The sequence below is a fragment of the Bactrocera latifrons genome, unplaced genomic scaffold (assembly GCF_001853355.1).
Source record: "Bactrocera latifrons isolate USDA-ARS-PBARC rearing strain unplaced genomic scaffold, ASM185335v1 scaffold_93, whole genome shotgun sequence".
NCBI lineage: Eukaryota > Metazoa > Arthropoda > Insecta > Diptera > Tephritidae > Bactrocera > Bactrocera latifrons.
The window spans coordinates 1,185,736-1,200,011 of record NW_017537634.1 but is presented as its reverse complement, the minus strand read 5'-3'; the positions used below and the strand labels follow the sequence as shown (position 1 = coordinate 1,200,011).

At 32.0% G+C, this 14,276-nt stretch overlaps 1 protein-coding gene across 4 annotated transcripts in view; it reads right to left on the bottom strand.

Moving 5' to 3' along the window:
* Window positions 1-14,276, bottom strand: part of LOC108977647 (voltage-dependent calcium channel type A subunit alpha-1) — a 120,527-nt gene that overhangs the window by 66,565 nt on the left and 39,686 nt on the right. For 2 of the 4 annotated variants that reach the window (XM_018947428.1, XM_018947429.1), the window contains exons 8-13: window positions 10,919-11,034; window positions 10,455-10,514; window positions 10,256-10,360; window positions 9,674-9,697; window positions 3,765-3,962; window positions 3,096-3,609 (exon numbers count right to left, since the gene is read on the bottom strand). In XM_018947428.1, coding sequence (XP_018802973.1) covers window positions 3,096-3,609; window positions 3,765-3,962; window positions 9,674-9,697; window positions 10,256-10,360; window positions 10,455-10,514; window positions 10,919-11,034 — 1,017 coding nt within the window. The remainder of the gene's footprint in view (window positions 1-3,095; window positions 3,610-3,764; window positions 3,963-9,673; window positions 9,698-10,255; window positions 10,361-10,454; window positions 10,515-10,918; window positions 11,035-14,276) is intronic. The other 2 variants (XM_018947427.1, XM_018947430.1) reach the window with 2 other exon arrangements.

Genomic DNA, 14,276 nt, shown 5'->3' with positions numbered 1-14,276 from the left:
ACTTAACCTTCTTATAGAGCCAAGAAATACGTGTACCAAGTTTCATCATGATATCTCAATTTTTACTCAAGTTACAGCTTGCACGGACGGACGGACGGACAGACAGACATCCGAATTTCCACTCTACTCGTCACCCTGATCACTTTGGTATATACAACCCTATATCTGACGCTTTCAGTTTTAAGACTTACAAACAACCGTTATGTGAACAAAACTATAATACTCTCTTTAGCAACTTTGTTGCGAGAGTATAAAAACGGAATGAATACTATCGATCACCGTATTCGTATTCACCAGATTTGGGACCCTGTGATTTGTTCTTATTCTACAAACTAGAATTGCCGCTCAGTATAACCCATGTTTAGTCCATGGAAGAGATGAAACAAAGTTCGCTGAAGGTCATCCCAAAAGTTCTTATGGAAAGTATTTCGAGGATTGGGAAAATACATTTTGATGAATAATTTAATATTTTACATTTTTTTTGTCACAATGTAATTTTGTGGATCTTTTGTTTTCGTCTCGAAGCGCAGTATGGAATTTAGCAAACCACTCGCCAATAGGTGGTTCACACAGTGCCCGGATAACACTACTCAATCCATGTTTTATAAGGTTTGTGTTTTTTCACCAAACATAGTGTTTCACTAGAATACGAAATTTCTTTGTATTTAGTCCAACACCGAAACTTGGATCCCTTAAATTGTTATATCTTACGAACCAAATACAGAATTATTTTTCAAAATAGTGTCTAAGGTCTAAGGTCGTATCCAAAATTTGCGTTTGCAATGCTTTTTCATAGTTTTGGATCGAATAACCCCTAAATAAATAATACTAACACTTTAGTCCAGCTAGTAGTAATAAGTATTAAAACTGATATGGGCAGGAAAACAAATATTTAATCTACTTACAATACATAACAATAAATACTTATATAGTGATTTTAATATCTCACTACGTCCACAGTCCTCTTGTATCTTATATGCTGCAAATAAGCTATGAAATAGAATTGTGTGAAAGCTGAGTTTTCGAGCATCTTCGTTTAATATTTTTAATAAAAAATGTATGTGTGTGTAAACTTCTTTAGACATAAATATTGTATACAAATATTTATTACTTCAAAGAGCATTGATAAATCTGTGCAACTAAAATGTCAAAAGCAACTAAAGGGAAGCAATTGCCGTATGCATAGCTTATTGTTATGAGAAAGCGTTAATATTGTGGTATGTTTTAGTGCGTAATTTTAAATGGTGCAGAGAAATTTTTTTAATAGGCTTAGTATATATTAACTTGAGTCGTAATAGCATGCTCAATATCAATCGCAATTACAAATGTTAGCTTTTACTTCAAATGTGCTAACATTCTCTTGGTTGGATATTAATATTGTCGCCATCTAAATCTGATCAAGCCCTAAAGTCGTCTAAAAGAAGTTGCTGTCGTTTCCAGTATAAAGCAGTATTCGTGGATCCACAAAATTTTATATATTAAATAGAGCTTTCGACTGGCAACAGTGTGACAAATGATATTTCTCTACGGTAGAGTTGAACCTGATTGCCGTTTTCCAAAGGTCTTACATTCACCTATATTACAGGTATAAGTATTTTGGATATTTTCGTTAAAAATGCGGTATTGTTTAAATTACTTCAGCAGATTAATTTCCAAAAATAAAAATGAGTATTGTTCATGTTGGATATTTCTCAGGGTATTTTCTTAACTATTGGTATCATGGATACTTGTATTGAGTGCAGTAATTGAATATTCTTAAAAGAATACATTTTTTGATGTTGTTCAAGAAAATGCTACAAGCCATTTATAGATGATTTGGGCACAGCAATACAAGAGCTCTACAATCCATTGGTTGTAACGCGATGATATATGACATAAAGTTATATAAATGGTGTTTTTTAATAAGGCCATTTTAAGCATGCTTTTACGAACTCTGCAATTATAATAAATGTAAAAGTAAAATAGCCTCTGATTTCCAGTTTTTCTCTTTCAACTCTAATTACAGGTTTTTTCCTAAGAAATTAAAAAGTGTCATTAAGTCTACTTCGAGTTAAATTATTTGTAACTTTTCGATTTTTTTCCTTTGAGGCGTGAATTTCGTGAATGTTTCTACAAACATAGCAGTTTTGAGAATTGCTATGTTGTACAAACTTTCGAAAATTCAACGCAATATACATACACAGGTGATTATTGCCGATCTTTTAAAGCTTTCGCTCAGCTTACAGTGATTGTACACATTAATGGTTCGACGTTCAATAACGGGCGACAACAGTGAGTGCTCACAACACAGGTGCAAACACAAATTCCTTTCTTTTCACTTAAGCACGAGATATAGTTTTCCACAGAGAATGATTGATTTCTGATATAAATATAGTAGCGTTTTACCTGAGCCATTTCTCGGATATTATTATTGGACTTAGTTCTTTTTTTGTAGTTATAGTTTTTCGTTTTGCGAAGCAATAATAATTTTGAAAGCTCGATATCCCACCGTATTGATAAATATCATTTCATTCGGTATTGACTAACACTTCCTTGTAAACTAGTATTTAGTAATACAATGAAGTATTAGTGAATACTTTTGTGTATTTGTGTGTATTTGGGAGCCTGAACTAACACCTACCGGGAAATGTGGAATATGTTCAATCTATTGGCTAACTTAATTGAATTAAATTTTCTAAGTTCTATTCATTTAGAGTTTTAAATTGCTGATCAGAAAAGCTATAGATTACTTAAGTTTGGCTAAATACAAAAAATGTTCTCAAAATAGACACAGGTGAAAATTAATTTACAAAATTTGCAGTGAGCTTAGAACAAAATCGAAATTAATTGGATAGCTTATAGTCATATATAGACGGGCTAAGATAAGTATGCAAATAAATATTTAAACATATAGATACATATAGAACGAATATATGGATGATAACTGAAAATCATCACTTCTGCAATCGCGTAATCTTCAGCAGTAAGCTAAAGGATTAAAATAGTCAGCAATTCTAAGTAAAATTTGAATTTGGTTAAAACGAAAAATGAAGAAAACGTAACTAATGTACGAGTATGCGATGTTTTATGACTATTCGTCTGCTGGATCAACTTACACAGAATAAATCATTCCTTTCTTATAGCCACCTTGTGATTTAATTCCCTGATACATGACTTCATTCCAATCTTCACCGGTTAGAATTTGAAAGACTGTAAGTAAGGCTATGGGGAATGTGTTGAAATTTGTTTCGGGGGTACCGCTTTTAAAACTAAATTGCCCGCCAAACAATTGCATGCCAAGTAGTGCAAATATTAGAATGAATAAGAAGAGCAGGAACAACAGTGAAATGATGGATCTCATCGAGTTCAACAACGAAATCACAAGATTTCGCAAGGATGACCAATATTTGGTCACTTTGAAGATACGAAGTAAACGAAGCGCTCGCAATACGGATAAACCGAATGAACCGCTTTTCACTTCGGACCATATAACTTCGAATATCGAACCACTAATGACGACACAATCGAATCGATTAAACGACGATTCGAAATAGGTGTGCGGTCCCAGCGCATACATCTTGATGAACATCTCCGACATGAATAGACCCAAAAAGACATATTCAGCAACATCTAGAATTAGAGAGAAAATATTAAATATTTGCAGCATAGTCTTATACAACTATATATATGTAAATATACCAAAGGACGGGCGTATAATGTTAAAAATGTTTAACCGCTCAACCACCATTGCACCAGAAACTATCTGACAATTTACAAGTACTTACATAAAAAATCTGTTAAAAACTGTGGTTGATCATAGTGCTCTACTGCGACGCACATAGTGTTCAGGAATACGAGTACGATGACAAACCAATAGAACCATTGTGTCTTCACAGTGTGTCGTATCCAGAAGCGGAAGCGCTTTTCGGCCCGCCAAAAGCCCGTACAGCTGCCTTGAGGTTTAGGGCGTGATTTTAGATATCCTGTGGTCGGGATTGCAAACAAATTTTGGAATTAGTGAAATCCTCGAATTGTTCAAATCATATATTACATCGAAAGGGAATGAATATTGCAATGGTTACATGTAAATATATATGTACTTAGATACAAATGTAGGATCATGACTTCTTTTTAGCGAAAATATAAATCGTACTTTAAAATAAGTTAAAAATTCATAAGCATTTGCATATTTATGTGTTCATATATGTGTATTTATAAATGTTTGTATGTAACTAGCCATTGGGAAAGCTAAACAAGGAAAACTTTCTTTCTGATATCAAAGGGATTGCACTCGTAAACGAAGAACCATCAAATTTATTTTTATACTCTTGCAACATGTTGCTACAGAGTATAATAGTTTTGTTAACCTAACGCTTGTTTGTATCATTTAAACTGTTAGATATAGGGATATATACAGAAGATCGGGATGACGAGACGAGTTGAAATCCGGGTGACTGTGAGATTTGAGATGTCCGTATGAAACTTAGTCCAGATGTTTTTAGGCATCGTGAGACGGTTGGTATTGCAGGTGAGCATTATCGGAAAACTGCCACGCCAGTAAGATCTAATTAAGCGAAAACTTATAGAATGCCATAACAAAGCATCAAATTAAGAAACAGGGAACTGCACCGGTGATCCAAAAACTTTTAAAAAGTGGATGTTTCAACGCAAATATCCAAAACACCAATTTCGCTCAGTACAAATCTCAAGCATTGGATGAAATCGTAATAACTGTACAACTGTACAAAAATAGACTAAATCGGACAGCAAACACGTCTACACCTGATTCTTTCATTTCCAGTGTACAAATCAAGAAGGAATTAATACATCGGGATAAAACTTTAACTTTTTCGAACATCCTTACCTTAATGAAACTCGGGGAACATTTTATTAATTTGTGGCATTTTAATAGTACATAGTATTGCAAAAATTAATAAAATCGAGTCAATTCTGCTCTTAATTCCCATATGTATTACATTTTTCTAATAAACCTTATGTCGAATATGTCGGTCAATGTTCGTGTTATATGCTAGATCCTAACGGTGCTTCACTGGTTTTGATCCTTACAAGTTGCAAGAGCATAAAATGTTCGATGGCACCCAAACGTAGTCTTCCTTACTTGTTTAAATAAATTAATTTGTTTTGTATAGAATTAAAATAGTCAGCACTGTGATCGTACATTGGCTGTGATTTTATTTGAAACTAAATATTGTATATTTGTCCTTAAGGTTTGCCTTCATATATAATTAATTAAGATTTCCAACAACTTCGCATCTCATATTGCTTTTTAAGCTAAGTATCCAGCTCTCAAGAAATGTAAAAGCTTCATATAAAAAAAAAACGCTTAAGAAATGGTCAAGAAACTTTCCTGCGATCAATTTATTTGTGCTAGTATGCAGCTCTGAAGAAATCTACAACTAATTTTTAATACTTTTTGCAATAAAATGCGAATGTGGCAAATCTCATTTTGCGAAGAAACATCAAATGAACAATCGTTTCTTGAAGGAAATTCAAAGTAATCGTTAAATTGATCGCAATGAAAATATTTATGTTATTACACAAATACATACATACACATATTACACACAATGTTTATTTTCTTTATTTATTCTTTCTTGTTCATCTAATGTGTATTATTCACAATGCGTAACCAGCTGCCAAATTACTTGAAGAAAGAAGGTACTTTTTTTCTTGAGCAATTACTTGAGAGCTGGAAACGGACCTCTATAGTAAAATCAGTTATGCCGAAATTATGCTCTTAGCTGTACAGCCAATGTTTGTCAAAGTTCTATTCGAAATTTCTTATGAAAATACTCTTTAAATGCTTATGTGTGTTTATGAATTTGCATAGCGCTTGCAAGCTAGTTAGATAAACGACAAATAGCTTACATTAAAAGCAGCTAAATATTTGTACGAGAATGCTATAGTGCTTTTGCATAGCTAAAATAAAAATAAATATGTGAAAGGATTAAAAAGTAAATGAACTTGAACTTAAATTAAGACTGGTACCAGTGTTTGTATGAGAGTAGATGTGTAAACTTGTGATTTAAACCGCTCTCAAACCTTATTATTTTATTGAACTGACCCTTTGCTGTGCATATTTGCATGAAATAGTTTTAGAAAAAATTGCACTAAGTTGAAAATTTAAGTTACTATTGCTTACTTAAAGGGTTACATTTAATGCCCCGAGTAAAGAAGTTAGCTTCGGGAACATTTCTACAAAACAAACTTCAACAAAACTTCATCTTTTAGAAATTCCAAACAAAGTTGCGCTTTATGGCATTTGTCCTTAAATTGAAGGAATAATGATTGAGATTTTCAAATAGACTCCTAATCAATTCAATAATTACTCTGAAATGTCTATTTACAGCTTGATGCTTCCACATATTTTTCCAAATTGGAGTACAGAAATCAATCATGGACAGAATTTTGTCGTTAAACAAGCATTTATGAAGACCTTATTTTCATTGTTTTAAAAAGAAATGTATTGAGTCTTCAAAGTGAGTAACCTGTTGTATTTAAATGACATATTATATAACCGAAAAGCCTTTGATGCGCGGCAATGCACGATATATTTCGTTGCCTTATGGACTATAACTAAAAATCCTGAGAGTAAGAATACGTAATATTCAAATTGTGTTAACTTGCCTAGAAATACTAATTAAAAAGGTTTTTTTTTTTTTTAAATAAAGAGTGAAGCCTCAGTCATTCATTTTTGGGTGAGGAAATATTATGTATAATTAGAAATATAATTTTTTTTTTTACATTTTTCTGCCCACTCACTTACACCTTAGAAAACTATTTATTAGTGCAGTTGAATAATGATTTGATAAAATATGATTTATTATGCATGGGAATATTGTTGAAAACATGACTTATAAACATTACATTTCTTTAAGAAAATAAATTTGCACTAAATGGAGTTGGGTGTTTATATATTATTCGAGTTTTTGATTAAGTGACTGGTGAGTTTTAAATAGGCTGAGGAGATTTAGTATTGATTCGTGTGTAGAAAAATAAATTTCATTTTCATTTTACTTACACATCGTTTGATCATAATAATATTATGGATTTTTTGTATTTTTGTTGAGAAAAATAAGGAAATTAAAAAAATATATATTTTCAGCATTAATTATTATGTCAAATTATTATTTGCATATCGAATTAATAGTTAAGTAAAATAAATGAAAGAAATAACTTAAAGAAGATATACAATAAAAATATATCGAAATTTCTAGAAGGACAGTATTTTCAATTAGATACTGAATTATTAGGGCGTTCAAAAAACATTAAAAACTATTTACCAAACCAATGTTGGTTAGTAGTAGGAATGACACATTTGTACATACATAAACAATTCAAGAAAATTAATAATTAACAATACATTAAATTTACATATGTACATACATATACATTGCCTTATGAGGAATTAGATTATTTGTCAAAACAAACCAAAGAAAATCGCCAAAAAAACTAAACAAAGACTCTATGTACAGAAACGAAATATTTCGATAGTCTATTTTATTTGGAATCTATTGGATCTTTATCTACACCTTCCATATGCAATAAATATATGAGAACTAATAAATAGTAGAGCAAATACTTAAAGATATTATTTATTAACTGCGACTAACACTAAAATGCATGAACACTAGTACGAAACATTCGTCATAGGCCGAACTTTGTGCAATGAGAGCTGGTCAAAGTATACGGAATGAACCTCAATAAGTTCAACGCCTATTCCCAATACACATAGCGGCGAAGTTGTCATGTAGCCTCTTCCGGACGACTTTCAAAATAATGAAAGCACTTATTCTCGAATATTTCTTTTTTAATATAACTTGATAAATAAAACGCGAAAACTCCACTCTAGCTCCACCTATCGTATACTTGGGTTTTACGAATATTTTATTTTATGCGAGTGTGATAAATATGCAACTAGGAAAGTTATGTCCCTTTATCCTTCCATCCGTCTGTCTATATACATATATCTGAACTAGTCACTCACCTTCTGAGATATCGAAATTTAGCACATGTCATTTTCTCAACAAGAGATATCGGACCACCGTAGCATACAGCTGAATGATCGAAATCAAGTGCTTGTATGGAAAGCTTTATCATTCACAAAGTTTAGGATTATTGTCTAAGGCTATTATGAAATCTCCTCGGAAATTGTTCAGATCGGACCACTTTAGTATAGGGCTGCCACACGAATAGGTCTATCAAAATCAGGTGTGGTATTTTGAGTATAACTGCTGAAAACTTAGTTTAATCATACCACACAAAATTATTCGATGCACTTTTATATTCTTAGATTTTTTGAAGAAAATAATTCATACCTTCTTCTACCTTGAAGATTTATACACAGACATTTCAATCATATCAAAGTAATGGATAGACATGAAACCATAAACTAAAAGCTTACATTAGGCTCTAAGTTACAAACTACTAATATTGTAAAAAGTAAAGTTATAACACTAAGTCTTCGCTGAATATTGGAAATTATATTTGTATATATATTTACTTAAATAAATATTTAAAACTATTACTTTGGTTTTAGTTTTCGGGTTTTGTCCCTGGAATTGCGCTTATTAATTGAAGTAGAAGCAGTTGTGAATATTTACTATATATTTTAACTCTATAAATATTAGCAGAGGTAGACAGTTGATACTGTTCTAATATGTACATATATGTAACTGTGTTGGCATGAGTTTTTTTCTGCATACGGAAATACCACTTTAAATACACCCGAATTAAAAATTGCCCCTTAATTCATTTACCAACTTCTTTGGTATTTTCTAAATAGCGTGTTCTTATCACATTTCTTTTGTTCATTTAATATTCCAACAATAAGGACACTAACTATCCCCATTAAGAAATAATTGTGGAAATTACAAAGATTGATAGAACAGCTAAGATCAAATTCTAATTTCCAATAATCTAATTATTCATGGAACAAAGACAAGGGCTTAAAATTTTCAGAAGAATTTGATAAATTTCAAAATTCAAATGGAAAATCCATCAATAAGCAGCTATTACCTCTCATAATATAGTAGAGCGATGAAGTTATTATAGTTTGTTTATAGAAATTATCTACCTAGGATCACATCTGACATACATGATGATGATAGATTATGTATCTTCCTCGTAAACTATCTGACTTTTGTTGAATCAAAAATACAATAATGATGTCATTCCGTTGTCTGTCATTATCAATACTATTGAAATTCCTGACATTTTTTATTTTTAAACTTTTCATGCTATACATGACATTGTAATGATAAGGAAATACTCCAGACTGCTCTAGTTGGACGTTAGACTTAAAGCACAACATAAATGAGAAATTGATGAATATTGAACTAAAGCTTTTATTAATACCAATGGAGGAGCTAGTTAAGATATATCTACATATTCATTTATATGTATTGTAGTATATGTATGTACTAAGTTATACACATACTTATGTAACTGTTTAAGGCTAAGAATATTATGAGGTTAGCTAGTTCTAGAATAGATTTCAGCGCTTTTGAAATTATTTTCGCAGAAAAGCTTAACATTACATTATACAATTATTAAAGTAAACAAAATAGTTCGAAAAGTGTACGAAAATATTTGGGAATAAATATTTCACAATTAAAAACATTAACGCTGACTCAAAACTAAATGATTGAACAGAACGAAACAATAGATTTACCTTCATCGCCCTTTTCACCACCCTCTGTTGACACATATTTATACGTGGTGGAGCAAACATAAATGGCGTGTACCGTATTATTAGCACACACACACACATACGCGGTTAGGTTAGGCGGTTTTTTTTTTAAGTAATAAAACAACACAAGAGAGGAAAGACAAAAAACATAGAGATGAAAAGAAAAATTGTTCACAATGTGATTTCGAACAACAACAAAATTATAAATCAATTAATGCTTCATCGATATAACGAAACATATCAGTTGTAATGGTGCTGTTTCGTGTAAGAATTGAAATAATTTTGTGCGCTCTGAGGAGCAACAACAATATCGGCCATTTGCGTTCAAATCGACCCTAACGGAATTTTGTGTGTGATTTTAGGTTTTCATACTGATAATGGTTTGTGAAACATGCAATTCTAACTTGATTACAAATTTTGTATCACTTTTCATTGTCAATATTCAATATTTTGTTAAAAATGACAAATTTCTTCGTTTCTGCTTACAATTTTGTGCAATTTCGTGCGTTAACGCTGTGAGTAATAATTTTACAAAAATCATTGTCAAATTTCAGTCTTACGTACCATCGTCCCCGTAGTCTTCTTCACCGTCCTCCTCCTCTGTGTCAGTTGACTTCGATTTGCCTAAGCTTTTCAGTTTTTTACGCTTCGCCGCATTTCTTCTCCGTGCTGCAATCGAATAACAGATTATGTACATAGGTTTGGCATATTTTTTGTTTTTGAAAGAATTACAAGAGCATCTTACTTTTTTGTAACGACTCACCTTCCATTATGTGCATTTTTTCCGCCTCAGTTGTACGCTCTTCGGCTAAGATCACTTCCTCTGCAAGTAGGCGCCAGATTAATACGAAAAAAAAGTGTAAATTTGCAGTAAATTTTTTGTTCAAAATACAAATATACATATGTATGCACCAACGGCAATGTTAAGCTACATTTGATATATTCGTACGTACATACTTATGTATTTGTAATTTAATAGCAGCACATAAAGTCGAGTTATTTGAGGTGTTCAGGGTACCCGTTTCTATTTAAGTATAGAACATGTGTGCGTGTGTGTATGTGTGTGTTAAATTTGTTAAATATTGTTTGGTTTAGTAAGAATTGGAATTTTACAATGTGTTTTAACTGCGCAAAGTGTGTCGTATGTGTAGCTATATTGTTTTCGATATCTCGAATTGTAAGTGTTCAGGTTAAATACGAGTATGTAGGTGTAACTCAATACTATACCAGCTTTACAAATCCATTCAACATAGCCGTTCAATTCTCTTTCTAGCTGATGTTGTCTTCTAAGTTTAAGAAACTCTTGTCTATTTTCTACTTTTTCACGTTCTTTTGCGAATTCACTACAAAAAATAATTACACAAAAACAATATACATACAGGAATGGTAGTTATAATTGCAAGTGTTAGTTTTTCGACTTGTTTAATTGTAATCATATATTTATGTATGCATGTAAAATTTTGAATATGCTTGTAAGTAGTCTGCAAATCATTCAATTCTTTTGCGCATACTTTATTGTTTAATTACAATACAACCAACTTAGGAAAACCAAATAATAAAAACGAAATTTCGAAGGGAAATAAATGGACACAATTTATATCGAATGTAAATAGAAATATGACAACTTGTAAATATCTAGTAAAGAGTAAGGTAAATATCGGGAGTTCTGTTCTTTGTATTTAATTCTATCAACAGTGTGTATTTGTAGCATATTCTGGTCGAAAACAATAATATTCACGTTTACTGGACGGTTAGAAGCGCAAAATTCAATTATAACGACAATTAATAAATTAAATATTAACAAAATTTTTTCGTTAGACTAAAAGGGTTATATTAAATAGTCTTGCCATAAGTACTGTTATGCGGACATGGTCAAGTCAAATATTCACAAAAACTTTTAGTTTATCGTACCATCTTACGGTCTTTCGAGCAAGAAGTGAACGAGGAGCCAAAACGGTAGCGCCTTGGACGGAGTTCCTTAAGAAAGCGTAAGATCATGACTTCAGAAATGCAAAAGTCTTGCAGATCAATACCGCTTTGACCTCCATGTAAAGTCATGCTGTAGTATGCAGGTAAGGCACATACAATGATATATTTTGACTGCGCCAAAAGTTCATTCAAGTTATGGTCCAATAAGATAACTTAAAAAGCTTGATGAATCCTTTAACAACAAATCCCGGTGAAATGGTATATAAAACCAAAACAACTAAAAGCTGATTACACCAGAAAATTCGGGTTTAGTAAATGATCTTCCATGGCACTAGAATTTAAACGTCTCGATTACATATTATAGTGAGAAACAAGAATGTACAAAATGCACCACCAAAGTTGGGTAATTCCTTAAAGGGTATTCATTGTAACGACTCAACACTGCGCACTGAAATCACATGTCCCGCTCTTTGAAATGTTTAAATTTTACACTTCATGTCATGTCCATGTCAGGACTATAAATAATATTTCAATTAACTTGGAGATAGTGAGCGAGTGTTCTCCTAACTACTGTTAAATTAAATTTAATACTTAAAATCTATCTAAAAGAATCTTAGCATTAAAATTTATATATTCTACAAGAAATTCAATAACAAAACTATCATTGTTTTCGACAAGAAACTTTCGGCTGTTAATCGCTGTGTGCTGTCCTATATAGGTTAGTTTTTGCACATTTAAAGACTTTTCTGGAAAACGAAGTTATATATTTAAATAATAAAAGTTGTTGTGTACCACTGAAAGTGTAGTGGGGGGGAATATGTTAATGTTCGTTTTACATGTGTTCCAGTAAAAACTATGTGTAATGAGAGTGAATGGAAGGTGAATCATAGCAGCCGAAGTTGCGAAAACTTAATCGTTTTCGTTTGTAGGATCCCTTCTTTAACTTTTTTTTTCACCAGATCCGCTCAAAAGTTAACCTGCTGTAAAAAGGAAATATATACATTTTATACTATCTTGTTGTAGCTACAGAATATAATGGTTTTGTTTACCGAACGGTTGTTTGAAACACCTAAAACTAACCGAGATATATAATATATAGAGTAATATACATATAGTATCAATGATCAGGATGACGAAACGTCCGTGCAAGCGATAACTTTGATGAAAATAGAAATATATAGCGTGTTGAAAGCCTAGGTGTGGTATAAAGCCTTCAAAGGCGATCGGGAGATCGTTGAAGACATGCCTCGTACTGGGCGAAATTCGACCTCTTCAACTGAAGAAAATATTAGAAAAGTGAAAGATGTGGTGCGTGAAAATCGTCATTCAAGGGCTAGAGAGATGGCAAGAGAGCTCGACATTTCCCGCGAGTCCGTTCTAATGATATTAGTAAAAATTTTTTGGTATGAAACGCGTTTTTGCTTGACACGTCCCGATAAAGCTGAAACCGTAAACAGGTCTCTCTGCTTGGTTTTACACGATGATAACGCACCATCTCATCGAGCCACAATTGTGACCGAATTTAAGGCCAAAAATGCAATCAGTAACATCGGTAAACCACCGTATTCACAGGATTTGGCTCCATGTGATTTCTTTTTTTTTTTCCTCTAACTGAAATAACCTCTCCGTGTAAGACTTTTTCAGGCGATTGAGGAGATAAAACAAAATTCGCTGAAGGAGCTGCAGGTCATCCCAAAAAGTGGTTATGAAAAATGTTTCGAGGATTGAGAAGACCGTTGTCATAAGTGCAACTGGTGGCGATTACTATGAAGGCGATAAATAACTATTGATGAATAATTAGATATTTTGGGTGATATTTACAATTTCAGGGTATATATAGTCAAAATATATATATGTATAGATGATCAGGATGATGATAACTTGAGAATAATTAAAATATCTTAATGAAATTTGTTCCTTGGTAGTCAAGAGTTATGATATTACAAATTAAACAAATTTTTCTGTATATTCACTGTGAAGCTCTATAAACTGCTGCGAGTTCAGTTAATTAAATTAATTATAAATGGAAATTGAAATTTGACTTATAAAGATGGAATATCCAGTAATTTCAATAGTTATTTGATATGCATACTTGCCGATTAACTTATCTTCTCTAGTAAAATAATTTCTGTGTACAAAAATTGTTGTCTTCAAATAAACACGTCATTCACAGCTGTTTATGGCAAGATCACCTAGACTACTAGAACATTAATAAAAATGAGTGATGTCTGCATATGCTTATGACGGTGTATTCCAAAAGTAACTGGGCATATTTGTGTATAGCTTTAAATGTACAAGTGTTTTTAATTTGTATGAGAGGGATTTCCAAAGTGCGCTCTTAACTGTAAAGTGTGCTTATTAGCAATTATTGTTATTGTTAAGATTGCTTAAATTTCAGTGTATAAAAGTAGCCGGTAATTTCGGATTGTCAATGCTTGTGTAGTTTATGTAAATGTAAAATTATAGTCCTTGTGTATTTATGGATATTTTTCTTTTTGAAAACTATTTTTCGTTACGTAAAATGCATAACACATCCACATTGCAGCACAAACAAACAAAACTTTTGGCAACACATTCAGTAATCCGCATCTCAAACATATTTTCAATTAATCGATATTAAACTGGTATTCTAACGGTTAACATTTGCGGGAGTGAC